The sequence below is a fragment of the Strigops habroptila genome, chromosome 19 (genome assembly GCF_004027225.2).
Source record: "Strigops habroptila isolate Jane chromosome 19, bStrHab1.2.pri, whole genome shotgun sequence".
Taxonomy (NCBI): domain Eukaryota; kingdom Metazoa; phylum Chordata; class Aves; order Psittaciformes; family Psittacidae; genus Strigops; species Strigops habroptila.
This window is the reverse complement of record NC_044295.2, coordinates 2,766,973-2,786,278: the sequence shown is the minus strand read 5'-3', so window position 1 is coordinate 2,786,278 and position 19,306 is coordinate 2,766,973. Positions and strand designations below refer to the sequence as shown.

The 19,306-nt window shown below is 42.2% G+C and overlaps 1 protein-coding gene across 2 annotated transcripts; it reads right to left on the bottom strand.

The window, feature by feature from the left end:
- Positions 1 to 303: 303 nt before the first annotated feature.
- On the bottom strand, positions 304 to 19,051 carry TOP2A (DNA topoisomerase II alpha). Of its 2 annotated transcripts, XM_030508369.1 has the most exons (35): positions 18,944 to 19,051; positions 18,497 to 18,643; positions 18,231 to 18,321; positions 17,710 to 17,773; positions 17,066 to 17,211; positions 16,607 to 16,704; positions 16,083 to 16,295; positions 15,701 to 15,874; positions 15,415 to 15,516; positions 14,803 to 14,940; positions 14,497 to 14,635; positions 14,071 to 14,228; positions 13,558 to 13,683; positions 13,002 to 13,112; positions 12,807 to 12,912; positions 12,050 to 12,159; positions 11,603 to 11,695; positions 11,050 to 11,164; positions 10,610 to 10,731; positions 9,894 to 10,042; positions 9,284 to 9,515; positions 9,022 to 9,156; positions 8,702 to 8,902; positions 7,947 to 8,142; positions 6,578 to 6,669; positions 6,229 to 6,369; positions 6,049 to 6,132; positions 5,403 to 5,594; positions 4,392 to 4,497; positions 3,967 to 4,107; positions 3,336 to 3,486; positions 3,139 to 3,200; positions 2,726 to 2,851; positions 1,436 to 1,668; positions 304 to 1,160 (listed from the first exon to the last, which is right to left on the bottom strand). In XM_030508369.1, the coding sequence occupies exons 1-35, from the start codon at positions 18,974 to 18,976 to the stop codon at positions 1,011 to 1,013; spliced, it is 4,677 nt and encodes a 1,558-aa protein (XP_030364229.1). In that variant the 5' UTR covers positions 18,977 to 19,051; the 3' UTR covers positions 304 to 1,010. The 2 variants fall into 2 exon arrangements, with proteins under 2 accessions (XP_030364229.1, XP_030364230.1); XM_030508370.1 differs by lacking the exons at positions 304 to 1,160; positions 1,436 to 1,668; positions 2,726 to 2,851; positions 3,139 to 3,200; positions 3,336 to 3,486 and adding an exon at positions 3,494 to 3,837.
- Between the last annotated feature and the right edge of the window lie 255 nt (positions 19,052 to 19,306).

Below are 19,306 nucleotides of genomic sequence, written 5' to 3'. Positions count from 1 at the left end.
CAGCCCTACACACAGAGCAGAGGGCTTGACGCAAGCTCTGCAATGGATATTTCCCTAACAGTGCCAAAACTGGCTAAATCAGCCCTAGAAATAACCTCAAAATAGTAAGTGTGGTTAGAAAACGAAGATGAGGCATTTAGAGCAGTCCTGGCAGCAGAAGGTGGAAGCTGATGGCCTCTTGCTCCTGAGAAAGGCAGAGCTTCAAGTGCTCACCACAAAGACAAGCCGTGGCTCTGGAGAGTGGACACAAGGGATAACCGAGGCAACAGCAGCTGAGGACAACTCCTTTTTAATGAACAAAGCTCAAGTAAAAACCCTTTTATTACATAAATATTAAAAAAGACAAAAAGGACAAGAAAAACACAGAAAGTATTTACATGGACAGTCAAGAGACAGTGCGATAGAAAGCAAACCACAACTAGATAAATATTCTGGTGTAGAACTTCAAATTTCAGTGTAAAACCCCAAAGGCTAAAACTCAACATGGCAGAAGTTGAGCAATGGGGGCTTGCACAGACATAAAGGACTAAAAAGAGAAAGACACACTAGTGTGGAGTTCTAAACACCTCCCTGTTACATCTCTATCTATGGTTGTGGAGTTAAAAGCTTATGAATTTTATTATTAAGGTCTCTAAAAGGGAAGGTATTTATGTCAGAGGGTACTTAAAAAGGATTTGATCTGTTCTAAAGTATAGTTTAATATTAAAATGACAACCGAGTGTCAAAGGATTCCAGCTACTAACAGGTAAGAGGAGGGAAGTGCATCAGCAGCAGCTGGGCACATGGCTCCACTGGTCCCAAGAAACGGGGGTCCTGTTAAAACAAATCAAAGTTCTTTAAAACCAAGAAAAACAGAGAGAGATTCACTTATACCAACACATGTAAACCAGTTTAAATTCAGTGAAAATATTTCCTAGACCAAGATAACGATGTTCTTTGGCAAGAGCTTGTCCAGAGCTCTGCTGATGGCTCCAGTGGGTTCAGCACTTTATGAAACTCTTCATCAAAATTCAAAACAAGTCATCCTCCTCAGACTCCTCCAGGTACTGGACGGGCTTCTTGAGACGCCCAGGCCTGGCACGGGGCACGGCTGTGACGGGGCTGCCCGCACGAGCACTTGAATCAATGGTAAAGCTGTCATCGTCGTCTGGCTTGGCTTTCTGGAGGGAAAGGATGGGCAAGAAGTGACTCATGACTAAGCATAAACAGGGAAGGCTCAGTTAGCCCCGACCACCCCACTCCATCATGGGAAAGGGGGTGTTTGGACTGATGAGACCAAACCAACAGTCTGGGATAAGCCTGTGTGCCCAACCCTGCTTCTTGCCCACCTCCCTGCACACCCCTTGGTGTCACACGCGAGGTTCTACCTCTACCACGCTTTTTCTGCCACTCTCTGAGGTACCTCCTCAGCCCTAAGGGGCGGTAGAGCACAAACCTTTGCTGCGACTGATTTGGAAGGCTTGGAGCCAAAATCTGACTCAGAATCCGAATCCGAAATCAAAGCGCTCGGCTGCCTCTTGATAACTTTCCGCCCCTTGGTCTGCGCAGGCTTCTTGTCACCCACTGCTCCAGCCTCCGAGCCCAGGGATCCCTCCTTCGCTGCTGTCTTGACAGATTTGGGTGCAGCCTTTTTCTTGGTGAGAATATCCACGATGGATGGCTGGTTATCTGAAACAGAGCACTGGGTTTAAATGCTTGTTCTGCTGCCTCTTCTCCTTCACAGCCTGGGAGTACCTTCCAACAGAAACATGCTCTGCACTGCAGTGCAAGGCCAGCATGCTGGTTGTCTTATTTTGAAGCACAGTTTTTTAGAAAGATCGCTCTTTACCAAGATGATGAGAAATGAGGGGGTTTATCTGCTTAGTTCCACTACATTCAGAAGATCAAATTAAAACGTACCCAAAGCAATTTACAGGCTATTTCAGGTTGAAAAGACCTGAACTCTCAAGGCTGTGTAACCAATCTTACATCTTCAAAAGTTCTGCATAGGGAAGGAATGAATTTCCCATCTATACCAAACCCTTACTGGTGGAGTTCTCTCTTACCTACCTTTTTTAAACAGCATTTTGAAGCACAATTCCAAGTTGAGCTGAAATGAGCAGACCATTTCTGAATGATAATAGGCTTTCTCAATTTAGAAGTGGAAGAAACAGCTATTTTGCTGTGAAGTAACATGCTATTTCACTGCTGGGATCAAAACCAGCTTGTGATGGAATATGAAAAACAACTCTCAAAGTTTGACAAAGACTCTGAGCAGCTAAGTTTAAAAAACCCTGAATCAAATGTGGTAGATATGTGGGGTCAAGCTAGCACTAAATAGACCAAGCTACCCCGAAGCAGCTTGTCTTCTTCCTGGGAAGTGAGATACCATGCTGCTTTCTTCCCAGAAAGACATGGAGTAGAACATTGACTGCAAGACACAAATTCCACTCGGATAGTTTCTGCCAAGTATTACATAGCACTGTAGGAAGCATTCACTTTTCCTGTTCCCAAACTAAAATTCACTCCCTTCGAGCATGTCTGAGATGAACTAGAACATGATCTGTTTGGAAACAGACTTCTTTAAAAATGACAACAACCAGGCAACCTTTGCCACAAACCTCAGATCTTTCTGAAATGAAAACTCAAGTTATGTGGGCCTCTGAATGCCTCAAAAATCACTCAGACTGGTTTCCCACAGGAAAAATAATTGTTCATCTAAAAATGATCTTACTAAACTTCTTACCCTTAGTGGCACCAGCCTTCTTAGCCGCAGCAGGTTTTTTAGCTACAGCTTTGCTGCGAGGCACAGAGACAGAAGGAGCTGCAGGAGCTTGACTCCCATTTTCATCAGCAACATCCTGGACTTGAACTGAATAAAGAAAGCAAACAGTCAAATTTATCTATAAACATTAGAGCAGAAGAAAATAATTTTGATCCGCTTTATAAAAAGAACAACTATTCAAACTGGATTTATCCCAAATCCAAGTTAGAAATGGACAAGAAGTCTGGTGCCCTGAAACCACCTTGGACCCCGGCATCAAAGTTTCTCTGCAAGATCCAGCAACTAACGCCTGCCTCTGTCAGTGGTCCGAGCACCCAATGAGCTCTGGTGGAGGTGTAGGTAAACCATGGAGGTTTAGAAGGTCTGGTACTCACCAGGTATAGTACTTGGCACTGGCTTTTGCTTGGGAGCTTCAGCTGCTTTTTCAGTGGTTTCCCTAGAACACAACACCCCAAAGTATTTTTACAATGTCTTAAATAGGTGCATTGAAGAAAATGAGCTATTAATATCTATACAGCAGTAACACTAGAAGCACAACTAATTTCCAGTGACTATGTAGAGAAACACTCACTTTGGAGCAGCTCTGGGCTTGGAAGAGGGTTTTTCTTTAGAGTCTGTATCCGATTCAGTGTTGCCTTCACTGCTGCCCTGAAATTTAAACTCCTCATCTGACCTGGAGAGCTCTGAATCAGAGTCCGAACTGATTATGGTCTTGACTTTGGCTGGTGAAATGACACAGACTTCTTTTACACATTTGGCAATATGCAACTGAGTTTCCTTTTCATTATTTTAGCTGCAGTTATTAAAGAATAAAGATCTGAATAAACCAAAGCAGATATAGAGACTGCTATAAGTCTCTATAAAAGCAAAGGAAAGGGCAAAAAAAAAAAGCCAGTGAGAAGACTCCAAATCACAAGTGTATTCTGCACTCACTCACCAAAAGCATACCTGATTTACCAAACACTTGGGTAATTAAAGCAAATGATCTTATTTCTCTTGTTGCCCATTTCTGCTTTTCCTTGAAAAACATTGTGAAAGTCTGCTCATATGGTAGAAATATTTAGTTCTTCAATCTAGTAAAATAAACAAGTCTCTTAAAAATGATTTCTGACCAAGATCTCAGGCTCTGGGAGCTCTCTAAAGAGTCTGTTCAATTTTCTCCTTCACAGACCATCCTTCTCCTACATTTGTGTTGCACTCACCTGCTGCTTGGCGAACCACTCTCTCTCTTTTAGGAGGCACTTCAAAATCAGTCTCCGAATCAGACCCTGAATCAGACCAAGGGTTTCGTTTCTTTGCTTTCTTTAATGGCTTAAATGGTAGCGTGGCCTGTCTCTTACCACCTGAAAAATATTGGAGGCAGGATGAACCAAGAAACTTGTGCTCTAGGCTCCATAGTTCAAGCTCAACTTAGTGATACATCACTGAATTCAGAGGATTCTAGCTTAAATATTGAAGAGAAACAGCAATCTACCCTCTGTGTTATCCAAGATCACTTTCTCACCTAGTTTTTCCAAAAATACTGATCCTAGATATTACTCACGTCCTTAGGAAGAGGTCAAGATAACCAAATTTACAACCCTTCCCCTTGCTTTCCATTGATGGAATAACAGACAAAAGCATTTACCTCTCTCAGTATTAAGCTTCTGCACTAATCTCTGCTTAAGGCCTGTAGGCTCTTTGTCCCCTGATGTGCTTTCTTCTTGGTTCTCATCACATTCATTTTTTTCACTCTGAAGATACAAGCAGATACCAAATAGAGAGCGAGTCAGCTCACACAGTTAGTAGAGGCACAACAGGGTAATGCAGGAAGGAGCTGCTTATTTGAGATGTACAACAGTTGGTGAAACAAATTGCTTGTAAAAATGACTACAAGTAAATAGGACATGATCTGTCCCCAGAGTGACTTCAATGCAAAATTCAGCTATTAACAAAACCAGGAACTTTTTCCCCACTCTCAGTGCATTTTGGTACCGCCTTTGTGTGCTGCTGGTCTGGCTCTGGGGTGTGTTGAGGATGCAGAATTGAACAGGGTGGGTGACAAACAACAGTGCAGGTTATGTGGAAAAACTGTTTGATGGAAGCATCTGTAGGAAAGGAGCCGAGTGTCTGGCTTGCAGGTCAAAACAGGTGAAGGGCTATTTTCATTTTCTATGTTGCAAATGGCTGAATGCCACAACTAGCACTATAAAAAGGATTCAATCTTTATCTCCTCAATATCGAGAACAATAATGGCATGAAGTGGCTGAAAGCATTACTGGAAATGCAGAGGCTGTTCTAGAGAAGTGAATTTACTAGCGTGCTTCCTGCCTGCTAGAGGATTTATAAAATCCCCAAGGCACCTAGGACAACCTTACTTGCATCTGCCTTTTAATTTCTAAGCTACCAACCCATCTCTGACGCTGTGACATACGCTCTTGCCGGAAGATTTCCCTCTAAGCCATCTCCTGATCTGTTAGCAAATCTGTTCTCCTTCAGACTGAGAAACATCCATTTCCAGTGTTCCCCATGTGTTTGAGTTCCGTCCCTTTCCCTGAATAGTTGTTTCATTAGGACAAGTTCAGCTACCAACTTGCATTTCTTTAGGACTGTACTGATGGGGATATAAAGAAAGATGAAGCAGAATGTTCCTTTTTACCTTAATTTTCTTTTTACTTCTCTTCTCCGCCTCTGCCTTCATCTCTGCAGTTATCCGAGGTACAACCCTTTCGCCATGAGGTGATGGCATTACTTCCGGCAGCTGTGCCTTCTTCATTTTCCCTCCTTTTGCTTTTAAAGGTTTACCAACAAACCCTGCCATCTCATCCTGCCTTTGCTTGGCTTCCACTGCCTGCAGAGGTGAGTGTAAAATCAGACAACCATGAGAACATAAAAGAAACAATGTGCTCCCGAAAAAACCACCATCACAGCCCTTGCAATAGAGCACTCTGTACTTGCTGATACATTTCCTACCATCAGTTTAAATGAAGCTTCCCACCCTGGAAATCTGTAGATGTGCACATTTTCAAGCAATAATTTAAGCCAGAGCTGTAGTTACTTGGGGCGTAAGGAGAGACACAGGCAGCGACCAGGCTCTGTTCAGTAAAGTCCAGCTCCTCCCTCATCCACCTTAGTGTTTTGACTCCCTGGCCCAGAGCAGGAAGGTGAAGAAAGCTTTCGTTCTCCTCAGTGAGTGCAAGACATAGGAGTTATTTTTAGTCTCCTTGTTATGACAAAAAAGTCAATAAAGAGCTGGTGGCTAAGACTACAAGGGAGTCAGTTGTCTGCACTGAACATTGACATACATCAAGTTCTTCAACAAAGACAGCAAGGTCTTCCTTCCACAGATCAGAGGGACTCTTGCACTTCAAGTTCTCCAGCTCTTTTTCCTAAAGGGAATCACAATTGATAATTATTAGTCACATTTTAATCCACCATCAAAAAAATATATAACGATGCTTTTACAAGAAAAGGAAAGAACATACTTTGTTATCTCTCTGCTTACACAGCTCATCTTTCTTCTCTTTAGTCAGATACCAAAGGGGCATGTTCAGCAGATAATTGAAGTCTGGTCCAGTAGCTGCAGCTGATTCTTTGTCACTCTCTTCCTCCTCCTCCTCTTCTTCCTGAATGTGGATTTAAAACAAACACTGTCAACAAATGTAGTGACATACAAGGGTAGGGCTGTTGATCAAATCTGGACTGCACCACAGGTAACTCCATGTGCTTGTGGTGTCCTAGACAAAAAGCAGCTTGGGCTTCTTCGTACGAATTAAGAAGCTTCGAGATAGTGGCTAGTTCAAATCTATTTAGAGAGGATGACTGAAGCATTACCTTGTTCTGTGACTCCTTCCAAGCCTTCACTGGATCAGATTCGTACCCTCTCTGGATAAGAACTTGAATCAACTCTTTCTTGGGCTTGTTTTCTGTAAACAGACATTTCAGGATTGTCAGTTAGTGACCACTGCCAATCACTGGTCTGTTGCATCCCATGGTTCTAGCAGCCCAGCATCCTATCGGGCTCTAAACCAGCCTTTCCTTATCGGAGGTGGGACATGTGGAAGAGCCTGAAATAACACCTAAGATGTTCCTACTTAGCAGGTGATTTGCCAGGTCAGCATTGCTCCTAAACCTGCCAGGAACTCCTGCCAGAGCACTGGAAATATTTTTCTTCTCCATTTCCATACATGCATTTCCTCTGTCCTCACTAGTTTTTGAACTTGGAAAAAGAGGTGTGATGGTATCAAAAAGACTTTATGGTAATAGGCAGGTAGAGGAAAAAAAAAAAACCCTGATAGCACTCAAAGGCTTTGGTGTAGTTTGTACCTCATTAGACATCACCTGGGAAATTCATGCTGTTAAGTGCCCCAACCTATGGAACTGCTTCAGCTGGAATTTGTTCCTTTTAAGATACCAGAAGCAATCAACCATGAGACACAAATACAAATGAAACCAGCTCTGTCAGCCTTGGAACTACTTATTACAAAACCCCAAGAAAATGCATTTCAAGGGAATTATTTCTCTTCCCGAGACAAGTCAGACAGACAAGGGCTGTTGGGATTATTGGGCTGCCTTCAGACACAAACCACAAAGCATCTTATGACACTTTGTCTAGCTGAGTCCTCCAGGAATGCAAGTGAAATACAGCCTTGCCTTTTAGGCTGAGGTGGAAAAGTTGATTGAAAAATCTGAATGCTGGGAACAAAGATCTGTTTCTTTTTCTAGCTCATGATTCTCAGATGCTGCTAACTTGAGTATCTTCTGAGTTTGAAATCCCAATCCACTCAGAACATGATCTGGAATATTTTTGCAGAGGTTCACAAAGATAACACATCTTAAGGATGCATTTAAACAGAAAACACTACCCCCTTCTAGCCCCACCAGTACTTTACTCTTATTCTGAGTCAGAAATACATAGGGATTATTACTAAACTATTATAAAAAGAATTCTACTCTCAAAATAGTGTCAAACACACAGTAGGAAAGCTGAACGAGTACCCTGTTTTAATTAATATGTGCCTAATGCTCTACAGACCAAGGATACTCTGTGAAGCATTTTCCTCTTCTATGTTACTGCGACAGAAAGATAAGCTCTGGTGGTGTTTGTTAAGAGCCAGCCCAGGGCTGAGGAGGTGCTGACAGAACTCAAGGGAGCACCTGGTTCTCCCCATTTCATCAACCAAGTACCAAGAACAATACATACCGATGACAATTTTGCCATCTATTTTCTCCAGGATGAACCGAGCCTGGTTGCTCAACTTTGCAGACTCAGCACCCAGCATTCCAATCAGCCATTCCTTTCTCAAGTTGTAATATCGGAGTCTGAGTTCAAAGAACTCTTTAAGGATGTCTTGAGGAGAGTCGTACTTCTTGAGAAAGCCGACATGGTCAAAAAGAACCTGGATGAAAGAACACGGGTGTTATGATAAATTGATTTCCAAACCCACTGAGAAGTACCTATAACACACGTGTGATAGTACAACTGAATAGCCAACAGGTTATAATTTAGTGTTGTTTTAGGTATGACTACAGCTTGCAAGCCCAGCAGCAGAGACAATTTTAGAATTTGAAAGTTCTTGAAAGCACACAGTAGGGTGAAGGTTACTCGGATCTTCAAGCTATCTGTAGGACGAACGTCTTGCATCAGGCTTCACACATTGTCAGAATACAGACATTCAAGTGGCAGTGCTGTTGTCACAACAAAGGTCTCTGTAAACTGTGATTTCAGATCACTTTGACTCCTTCAGGCAAAACTATACCACTCTGAGCCCATTCCCAAGCCAGCCTCTTGACCTTTTGAAGGTATATTTAGAAAGCAGATTTAAACCCAGTAACAGCAGAAAAAAATCAAAGTGAATACGTTACTGCAAAGAGGATTTTTGTTACAGGCAGCAATTGCAGCTGTCCTCACAATCTGAGTTAAACCAAGAACTTTCTTCAGCAAAATCTATTACATACCATGGAGTTGCATGTTAAACTTGTTTGGAGTTTGAAGACCTTATGTAGCCCTGCTGCTTTAACTTCCGCTAGTTTTTCTTCAGTCATCTTCACGATAAACTTCACTGTTGTATCTGTGTGATATTCTTTATAGTCTGTGATCAGTGGGGGTGTCTTCTCAGTCCCATTCAACATTGGCTCCAGAACCTGCTCTTTGTAAGTCTGAGGAAAGAATCAAAGTCAGACCCATATTTTTTGTGGAGATGAAAAGCTCCAAAACTAATCACTTTTGTTTTACAGGGCAAACTATCCATTTCTGGGGCAAATTCACTGTTTATTACCTGTGTCCAAGTTCTGACAGGCAGCTCAGTGATCTCAATGGTTGTAGAATTAAGGATAGACACTTCACCACTTATCACATACTGATTAGGTCCCAGCTCATCTATTGTGCCTTTGAAATTCTTGTAACTAGGAAGCTAAGCAGAGAAGAACACTGGGTTCAGCTTTGTGTTCATGCTTCAGTTTTGAAGCACTTGCTTGAAATGCTCCAATGTGCTGAATGAACTGACAAGTGAGACATTGTTTTTTAAATACATTATTTACCATTGGCAATGGCTCTTCTCCATCCATCAGGCGACGGATATTGTTCACAACTTCCCTGATATCAAAGTTGGGGATCTTACAGGACCAGCCAGTCCCAATCCCTTCTGCCCCATTTATCAGCACCATTGGAATGATTGGCATATACCATTCTGGCTCCACACGTTGATTATCATCATACAGGAACCTCAGGACATGGTCATCCATTGGTGGGAACACCAACCGTGCTAGTGGACTAGAATGGAAAAAAGATTTTAAGCCCAAATTCTAATTATTATCCTACTCAAATTTATCCCTTTGTTTTCACTCCTATTTCCATATTCTCTGCCATGCCTTTCTGTTCTCTGGGATGATTAGGGGCACAGTTTAGTGATGGACTTGTCAGTTCCAGGTTAAGGGTTGGACTTTATCTTAAGTCCTTTCCAACCTAAATGATTCTATGATAACCAACTTTACATACCTGAATCTAGCATCTAACTTTCACTTCAATTGTTGCTACTCTGAATATGCAAGTAGCCCAAAGTTTCAAGGAGAAAAAGTAAATTTATTTTTCGTTTTGAGTCCTGTAATATGCTAAGAATATTTAAGACAGTAAGAAACCTTTAATACTGACCTGAGCATTGTGAAGATGTATCGAGGGCTGGCAGAGTCTTTCCCACCATGCAGCCTTGTGCCAAACTGACCAATAGGCTGCAGCAAGTTGAGGTTGTTACTGCCCACAAAGTTCTGAGCTAAGTTAATAATAGTCATCATCAGCGATGCCTGCAATAAAGGAAGGTTCAAAGCTAAGAATGCAGAATTCTTCACTGAACGGAAAAAGGCAAAATTCACACCAAGATCAAAACTGATATAGAGGATAAACTAATAAAATACTGGAGGAAACTCACTGAAAGTTTATCCCAAGACCATCTAGTCCAGGTGACTGGATGCATTCCAGTGACCCAGATATATGTACCTGTCCTTGAAATCTCCACTGAAAGATTTTGTCAGACTCCAAAGGAAAGCCTGTTTTAGCACTTAACTTCTCCTTACCAAGGTATAAAGGCTATTAACATCTGCCTAAAACTAGCACAAATAAAGTGGGTTTTTCTTCTTCTACTTTTTGAATGAAATATAGTCCCATGAAATCTAGGCAGGACAGGCAGACTGACCAATCTCAGATTAAATTAATAATGAATAATTAATAATGGATATACAGCCACTTTGCTTTGCCGTTTATACTCAAACATGTAATTCTGCTTTAGAGGCATCTTAGCAGTCAAGTCAAAAGAAGGGCTTTTTTTGCCTTTCATTTAAAAAGCATTTTGCCCAACCAGGCCAGGTTCTTACTTCACCATGATGGTATGAGGACATCTCAGCTACAGAACCAGCCAGCTGAGCAACCTTCACCTCCCGCTTATCATTTCGTTTGAAACATGTGAATAGAACTTTTCTTTGACCTGGCTTCAAACCTGTATAAAAAAGAAAAGACCTTGTGATTAGAACATATAATGCGTTTCACGTAGCTTCTGCTCTCTAGAGACCAAGAACTACTTGTACCCCTAAAGATTCTGCACCCAGAGAGTAAGGTACTTGCAACAATACACTACAAAATGGACAAGGCATTTAATCCAAAGGTTAAAAACTTGGACAGCAGAAAATCAACTTCAGAGCACTGACCCTGAAAACTCAGCAGGTTCACTGACTCTGATATGACATGACGTACAAATACCCATTTACTAAGTTCTGGGGAATGCACTATGCAGAATCACCACCTTGAAATAACTTACCATCAACCAGTGACGGGATTGATCTTTCATTATCTGAGTTTGAGAACAGCACTAGCTCCTTGTTGATGAAGTTGTTGTATGTCAGGTAAGTAGTGTTTTTCCCATATAGGTATTCCTAAGAAAAACAGGTGCAAGATTGCCTTAAGTTTAACAAGGTCTAATCTGTTGGAAATCACACATGGCTAGTTTCAATAGAATGGCAGCTCCTTGTAGGTAGGCACAGCTCTAGTGCTGAAATTCTTAGCGTGGCCCCTGATATCTGAGAAATAAAGTCCTCATACAGTTCTGCTGGAGTTATCATTTCCCTTTGATAAATTTGGAAGGTAAGAGTTAAAAATTAAATTAACTGTTGGACAACTGACAATGAGGCCATGCTGATAACATGAGAGAAGCAGCTGCTTTGCAAAATCCCAAAACATTTCAACTGTCCCATAATCCAGTGACTGACTCTCCAAATCCAAGCTGTGTGCAGCTCTAATGTGCCAGAATGAAGGTGAGAACAGCCCCAGGGGGAGACAGGAAACCAGTTTACTTATACATGTAAACCCTCTACCTCTGGCAGGCCATGCAGCTTCCGTTGTCTTCTATCCTCCATGAAATTAGTTAGCCACTCCTTTCGCTCTTCTACCTTCTTCTTGCTAAAGGCCTGTGTATTACAAAGTGAAAAGTAACTCAAGGTCTGACTCAGGAGAAAACTGCAGCAGAACATGAAGAAAAATGTTAAAGGAATATTTACTATTGTGTCTGAAAATGTCAATTGGTTTGTAGTGATTAGTTTGTTCTGAGCTATATTTAAAACCCATCATTAAAAGGGTACTCTTGGCCTGAGGTCTGTGGACAGATTTGCTTCTACTGGTTAGACTAAAGCCGTAGCCTTGGCAACAAAGAGATTGTCTCAAGCCCAAAGGCCTCTAAGAGCATTTTAAGAGAAAATACACAGCACTCCAAGCAGTAAAATACCAAAGGTATTAAGTCAGCAGTTAAATCGAGTGCTAGTTACCAGGGTGATCGCAGCATCATCTTCAGGCCCAGTGTATTTGAAGCCAATTCGATGTTTAGCCATATCTGCAAAGTATTCTTTAGCCTCCTTCGATGTGCTGGTACCCAAACCTGCAGAGACAGTACTAGTTAATCCTAATCAATTCTTGCTTAAATCAAGTTGGAGTTCAAAGAAGTATTTTGCTATGCCTAGTATCTGTGATGCAACATTTAAATGTACAGCATGAAGAGGACTTACTGAAAACTTAAGTTACTTTCAAATGAGGTGTAAGGTATCACAAAATATCACAAGAATTGCAGATAGGTGAGCAGTTGCATGCTGTACTTTTGGGTTTTGTCTGTAACTCCTGTAGACATCTGAAAGTATTAACTGTGGATTGGAAACGATTCCTCATCATCCAGCAGTTGGCAACTTTCTTAGTGTTATTAAGCAATGGAGTGAATACTTACCTTACAGTGCTAACAGTAACACAAGGACTGTGCTGTGGAAAATAGCACATAAAACTGAGGATAATTGCCTAAGAGGGGTGGAAGAATGGTTACCTACAATATTGTAATTCCATTTATGAGATTTTATCCAGTTGGAGGTTATTATTTCCTTAATTTTATAATTTATGTTGCACATATTCCTAATCAGGATATTTTGGATGGGTAGAGACATGGCGGACACCCATTAGCAAAGGCAGGGCTAATTGAATTTAGTGATGAATTCTCTTGCTCAGATCATTTAATTTCACCACATTAATTTTTTTACAAACCTTTATAGTACTTGATTTTCCATGAATTGTAGTTCTGTGTTCTGTTTTTCCATTCTTCAAATTCGGGAATGCTATAGAAAGCTATTTCTTCTTTGTTTTTAGAGGCCTACAATTAATAAAATAACTGTGAAATGAGAGGCAGATTTGGACCAATGGATCCTTACTCATTCACCTGCTCATCCACCCAACTCTTACCTTTATGATGGGAGTAATAAATTCCTCCAAAAAGTTGTGTTTTAGAAGAGATGGCCAGTTGTGATGGATGAAGTTAATCAGCAAACCTTTGATATGTGATCCATCCTGATCCTGATTTAAGAATAAGAGACATTTTATCAGGGACATGCTGGAATTGGCAATTGTTAGATTAATAGTAAATGATTTGATAATTCCAGCTAACTGACCCTCTTCACTTTCACTTCTAAAAAGGTGACCATGTGTTGTTTAACCACTGAAAATTAAGAGAAACAGAAAAGGCACGTTCTTGGTGAAAAAAGTTAACGAGGACTGGTCAAGGACCCCGAATCAGCGGACTGAAAGACAGTAACTAGCTATTTGGTGATGCTACTCCCCCTTCTGCTTCATCTGGTTTGTGGCTGAAAAGACGGTATGACCCACTAGAATAGAGAATGATAGAGATAAACACAGAGAATTCGGTACAGTGGCAGTGGGAGGAAAGTGCCAGTTTCTTCTTTCCTCTGCATTCAAGTGTTGGTTTTTTCCTCTCCCCATTTTCAGTTTGAGTGAACCTAACCTGATCTGTCATAATCATAATCTTGCCATAGCGAAGAGTGTTCAAAGATTCTCGATCTTCATAGTTCTTTTTATATTGCAAACCCACAATCTTGATGATGTTGTTGATTTCAGCGTTTTCCATAATCTGGAAAAGATCACACAGAATAAAAACTTGTCTTTCAGACTTAAAACATAGCTCAAAAAGTCTGAAATGATCCATAAACTGTTGACTGAGCTTTGTCTTGCCAGTGGTTTTTTGCTGTTTAGAATCTTATTTCTAAACAGAAGTCTAGTGCTTAAATTATTCTAGATAATTCCTAATATTTTATAGTCCACAACACAAACACTATTCCTTCAGGCAAAACACTGACCAGGACTTAATATTCCCCCATACCAGCAAGGCAGGCTGAAGATGAGACTAAATTCAGGTGTTTAAGACACTGCTCCAATGAGTTCCAGTGTTCCAGATTGTATTGACTCATTATACCAATGTGCCTTCTACCATGCAGACTGTAACAATTTTCCAACTCACCTGCTTGTGAGAAGCTTCTCTGACATTGAGTATTTTCCCACGAAGTGGAAATACTCCATATTTGTCTCTACCAACCACTCCTAGACCAGAGACAGCCAGTGTTTTGGCTGAGTCTCCCTCGGTCAGGATAAGTGTACAATCTAAAGAATTCTTGCTGCCTAAAAAGAAAAAAAAAAAAAAAAATCAAGACAATTTTCTAAGTAAGAAGTGAAATGAGAGCCTGCATGCTCAAATTGCATGGGAATACCTTCCAACACATACAGGTTTTGTTGCACTGCATGTAGTAAATGGGGATAAACATAGTAAATGGGACTGTAAAATGGGGATAAACTATAATTACAGGTTCTGTCTTCTTTTTCATTTGCCTAAAGAAAAAGTTTTAATTGTTTTTGAAGGAATTGGTTACAAAGGATGCAAAACACTTACCAGCATCGTTGGCATCATCCAGCTTAGGAACACCCTTAATCTTCGTGTGTTTCACAGCTGAACATTTCTTATTCAGCAGGTTCTGAGCTTTAAATTTTACCCAGTTTAGGATACTTTCAACAATGCCACAGGCAACTGCCTGCAAGACAAAAAATAACCCTGAACAATTGGAAAAGCCTTAACAATTATGGAATTCTAAGGTATATCCTTTAGTTCATGATACTACTTCAAAAGTATGTATTTGCCACATTAAATGTAAAATGGAGTTTACAGACATCTTACTTGTCTGTGTATACCAATACTTACACCCTTAATAAATTTTTCACTCAGTTTACAGGTTGAGCCAAAGTTCTTTGCCTGCAGAGTCATGTTCTCCTTAGTCTGAGAGTCAAAAGTTGGGTTTTCAATTAAGGCATTCACGAAGATCCACATGTGGTTCTTCACCTGGAGTTAAATGCAAGCAGCACCACACGTTACACGGGCTCCTCTCAGGAAGAGCAGTCAGTGTGTTCTGACAACTGCCTGTCAGAACCACACGGTGAGGAAAAGCCGTTATCACTGTATGGTTGGGAATTTTCCTAAATGTCCTGAAAGAACAATACTTTATGATTTGGGATGTCAGGGAAGCAGCAGCTCTCAGCCTAAATAGGGATCACCTGGCAGATACTGAGTTTTAGTGCAGCTACACTGACTTAGAGTGTTCTGATTCCAAAACACATCAGCCAAACAAAAAGACTGTTAGTTGGCTTGAACTGGACAATACAAGACTTCTATAATTAGCAGGTTTTTATATATATTGTCTGTACAATGGAAATATGTATTAATTAATGTATTAATTAAGCAATGCATTAAGCTGTAGCTACAATGTGAAATAATGCTGGAGTTGTGCTTCCCAGTGGGGAAATTCTGACACTGTACCTGAAAAGGCTTCACTCCAACTCCGTTCTTATTCTTCTTTTTCACAACTTCAATGACTTTAGTCACAAGCTGGTCAGCTATGTAATCAACGTGCCTGCCACCCTAAGGGAAAATGGGACCAGAGACCTGCTGGTAATTCCATTTGAAAAAAGAAATCTATTTCAAACTTTCTGCATAGCCTTTGCAACATGAAGCAGCTCAGTCTTTTTCACTAACATGCATACATTTGAAATAGTTAATGACAAAGAACATGGCACTAGCTTGACTGCATAAACCAAAGAGTTACCTTTGTAGTGGCAATGCTGTTGACGAAGCTAACTTGCTGGAAGCCTTTTTCACTTAAAGTCAAACACACTTCCCACCGAGAATTTACTTCCTCGTGGACAACCTTAAGCGCGTTACCAGTTTCATCTACTTTGTCCTTCAGATAGAGGTCCACATAACTGCGGAATCCTTTCACCTGCACACAGATGTAAGCAGACAACTCCGTTATAACAGCTCCTATAAATACTTAATTTGTATCCTCCTGAAAAGTGCGTAGAGAAATCACTCAGGCACATCTTCCCTTTACTATGTAATGACATAAATTGCTTCAAAAAAAAAACACAACACTGTTTAAATGGCATGGGAAATGCAGATATTACCATTTCTGTTAAATGCTCACTTACAGGCAGCCTCTGTCCATTTAGGAAAACTTTGACATCCTTTGTGGATCCAGCAATATCATACGCTCTTCGAGACATCAGTGCTACAATGTCTTTATCAAGGATTGTCATTTTGAATTTTGACAGATCAGGTTGGAAAGTGACACACGTGTAATCTTCTCCATCAAAATGTTTCAGTCTCATTTCACCAGCCTTCCCCATGTTGTCAGTCCAAGTCTGAGAAAAGGAGGCTTTGTAAGTGGCAAGTCTAACACACACAAGCCACTAGAGCTTAGTGGCTCTAGTGATATGCAAGTTTTAGATACTTTCAACTAAAAAAAACCCACTGGTTAAAAACTAGATTCTGGTTATGTCTGCTCATTTCATTATTCATTTGAATTTTAGTTTGTGGTACAGTAACTGTGGGCTAAATTTATTCTAATCAGGATGCTCTGAATGCAAGTTACACCTAGATTTTTGAAACTAAAAATTAGGCTCTTAACTGAAAATCTTGGGTATAATCTTACTGAAATGAGAAGTGTTCATACCTGCCTGAACAGCTTTTTGTATTCACGACAAGCAGTTTCCACAGTAAATTTCGTACTAAATATGTTGCACAGTTTGGCTCCATAACCATTTCGCCCACCTGGAATTAGAAGGAAAACAGACACGTGTTATTACCTTTGTTCTAAACCATCTCAAAGAATTCCATACTAAGAGGAGTTCAGCCACATCAGCACAAAGGACAACGGGCAATAAGCAACAATATCCTGCAAACTCAGTATGTGACTGTAAACCCACATTTAATTAGAATTAGCATTCAAAGAGAATTTTCCATGTTTGTACTGTTATTAATATAAAACAGAGCATGAAGATATTTCTCTGGTGGACTCCAAACACCATTTTCGTGTTGTATCGAGGGCCTCCTTCCCCATGTTATTTTGGTTCACGCACTTAAACTTACCTGGCTGCTCACATATTAACGCATATTTGAGAGTCTTCCCTACCTGTGACTTTCTTTTCATTGTCATCGTAGTTGCTGGAGGTTAGCAGCTGCCCAAAGATAAGAGCAGGCACATAGACCTTCTCCACTTTGTGTTCAACAACTGGAATACCTTTCCCATTGTTCCATACACTGATTGTGTTATTCTCTCTAGGTAGAGGAAAAAGTGTGTTTTTAAGGCTGCAAATGACTGAGCTATGAAACAAGTGTCACACAAAAGCTGTGGGGAAAGGCCACCATTTCATCAAGAGCAAATCTCTGCTGAGCAAGTGCAGAAACTGCCAGCAGAGGGAGAACAAGTCAACCAAAAAAACTAGCTCCAAAGATATCGTCTGTGAAACAGACCATCACGCACACAAATCCTCCATCTGTGCTCAGTGACAGAATACAAAGGTTCAGAAGAAGAGAATGGCCAGAACAGAAAACCACCACAAAGCAGTCATTTCACAAGTCAGCACTCTAAGAGCCCAAAGCAAAGAAAAAGCCTTTCACAACTGGTGAATTACTCGTCTAATTTGGATTGACCTCATGGCAGAGACCACCACCACCACCACACCAGCTTTTAAGTTGCCTTTTAAGGCATCCATGTGAGAAAATCTAACATGCTCAAGTTGGGAAAGCAATGAACAGGAACAAAACAAAACTTACACGTCAATTGTAACTTTAATGCATGTCATGTTTTTATCCCTCTGCTTGTTGTCTGCAGCATTGACTAGAATGGAGAGACTATTGTTATTATATTACATTGTCAAGCAAGACAAAGCTATTAACTGATAAAGTGTCTTTAGCAGCATGAATGCAAAAACTCAATACAATGGTATTAATAAAAATCTTGGCACACGAATATGATGCAAGTTAAAGATGAGTACTACAAGTTAACATAAAAGTGAGATTTTCGGGCTGAATTACATTGCTTTTGTAATAGAGTGTGCCATCATCCCACAAACAGCTTACCAATAACTAACTCTAATGGAAGGACTTTAGTATCGAATATTTCCAAGCACAAACCACATACCCTGCAACCACCATCCATCAAACTGTGCTACAGACATTAGCTGGTCAACAAGGCAACCAGACCAAAGCAAACTTGCATTTAGCTGCAGTTTATTAGACATTCAACACCCATTAATAGCTCATCAACCATTGACTCAACAGACAGGTCACCTTACCTAGGATCTCATCAAAAATCTTGTACAAGCCAGGCACAAAGGTCACATCTCTGCAGTTGAGGCCCACGTCCTCATCAAAAACCCACATTTGCTGAAAAGAAGGCAAGAAACACGTAAGTCCCCGGGCACCCGTCCGCTTGTGTGCCCCGCGTCTGCAAAGCAGGCGCTTGGTGCTTCATAAACCGACGTTTGGTGCTTTCTAAGCAGAAGTTAAGGACTTCCTGCCTGCACCGAGGAGCTCGGGAGGCTCAGCCCCAGCCCCGCACCTGGGTGACCATCTCCACGGAGCCGATGTAGGTGTCGGGCCGGAGCAGGATGTGCTCCAGCTGCGTCTTCTTCTGGTAGATGTGCTCCACCGAGAGCGGCTTCTTGGTGCCATCGCCCTTGTGCACCCGGAGGTTCCCGTCCGCGGGCTGCTCGAGGGGGAGAGCGGCAGTGAGGGGCAGCGGGACCCGGGGGGGCCCGAGGGGAGCAGGTCGGAAGTGGGGAGGAGGGTGGGAGTGGGCCCGGGGCGGGGACCGCGACACGGAGCCAGGGGAGAGGGGAAGGACCCCGGGGGGATCTGAGGGGACCGGGGAGGCGGGGAGACGCGCGAGGGGAGGCCGGGGAGACCATGCGGGGCCCGGCGGGAGCGGAGGGGAGCGCGGGGCGGCGGCGGACGCCGAAGCCGTGCGGGGACGGGGGCGTCCGCGGCGGGAGGGGGTCGCACGCACCCGGAGGGGCGGCGGGTGCTCCTGCAGCTCCATGATGGCGGCGGCGCGCGGCTGAGCGACGGCGATGGCGGCCCCAACCGCCCGCGGCCCTTCAAATCTCCGCTCAGCCCGCCGAAACCTTCCGCCAATCACCGCGCGCGGCTCCCCGGCGCGCCGCCAATCGCAGCTGGAGGGCGGGGACACGGGCGGTGCCCCTCTCTTCCCCTCTCGCCAGTCGGAAGAGCACCGCGCGTTCAAACCAGCCATTCAGAAGGGAGGATTGCGGGACGGGCAGCGAAACCTGCCAATAGGAGGGCGCTAACGCCGGAGGCTCTGCCTGCCCGGCTGCTGGCGGCGCGGTGCGCTGGGGCGCGCTGGGCAGCA

Coding starts and splice junctions, on each gene's coding strand:
- TOP2A (XM_030508369.1), bottom strand. CDS start 18,976: ATGGAGCTGCAGGAGCACCCGCCGCCCCTCCGG. Junction 6,370..6,577: donor GGAAGGAGTCACAGAACAAG/GTAATGCTTCAG, acceptor ATCCACATTCAG/GAAGAAGAGGAGGAGGAGGA. Junction 5,595..6,048: donor TCTTTGTTGAAGAACTTGAT/GTATGTCAATGT, acceptor TCACCTCTGCAG/GCAGTGGAAGCCAAGCAAAG.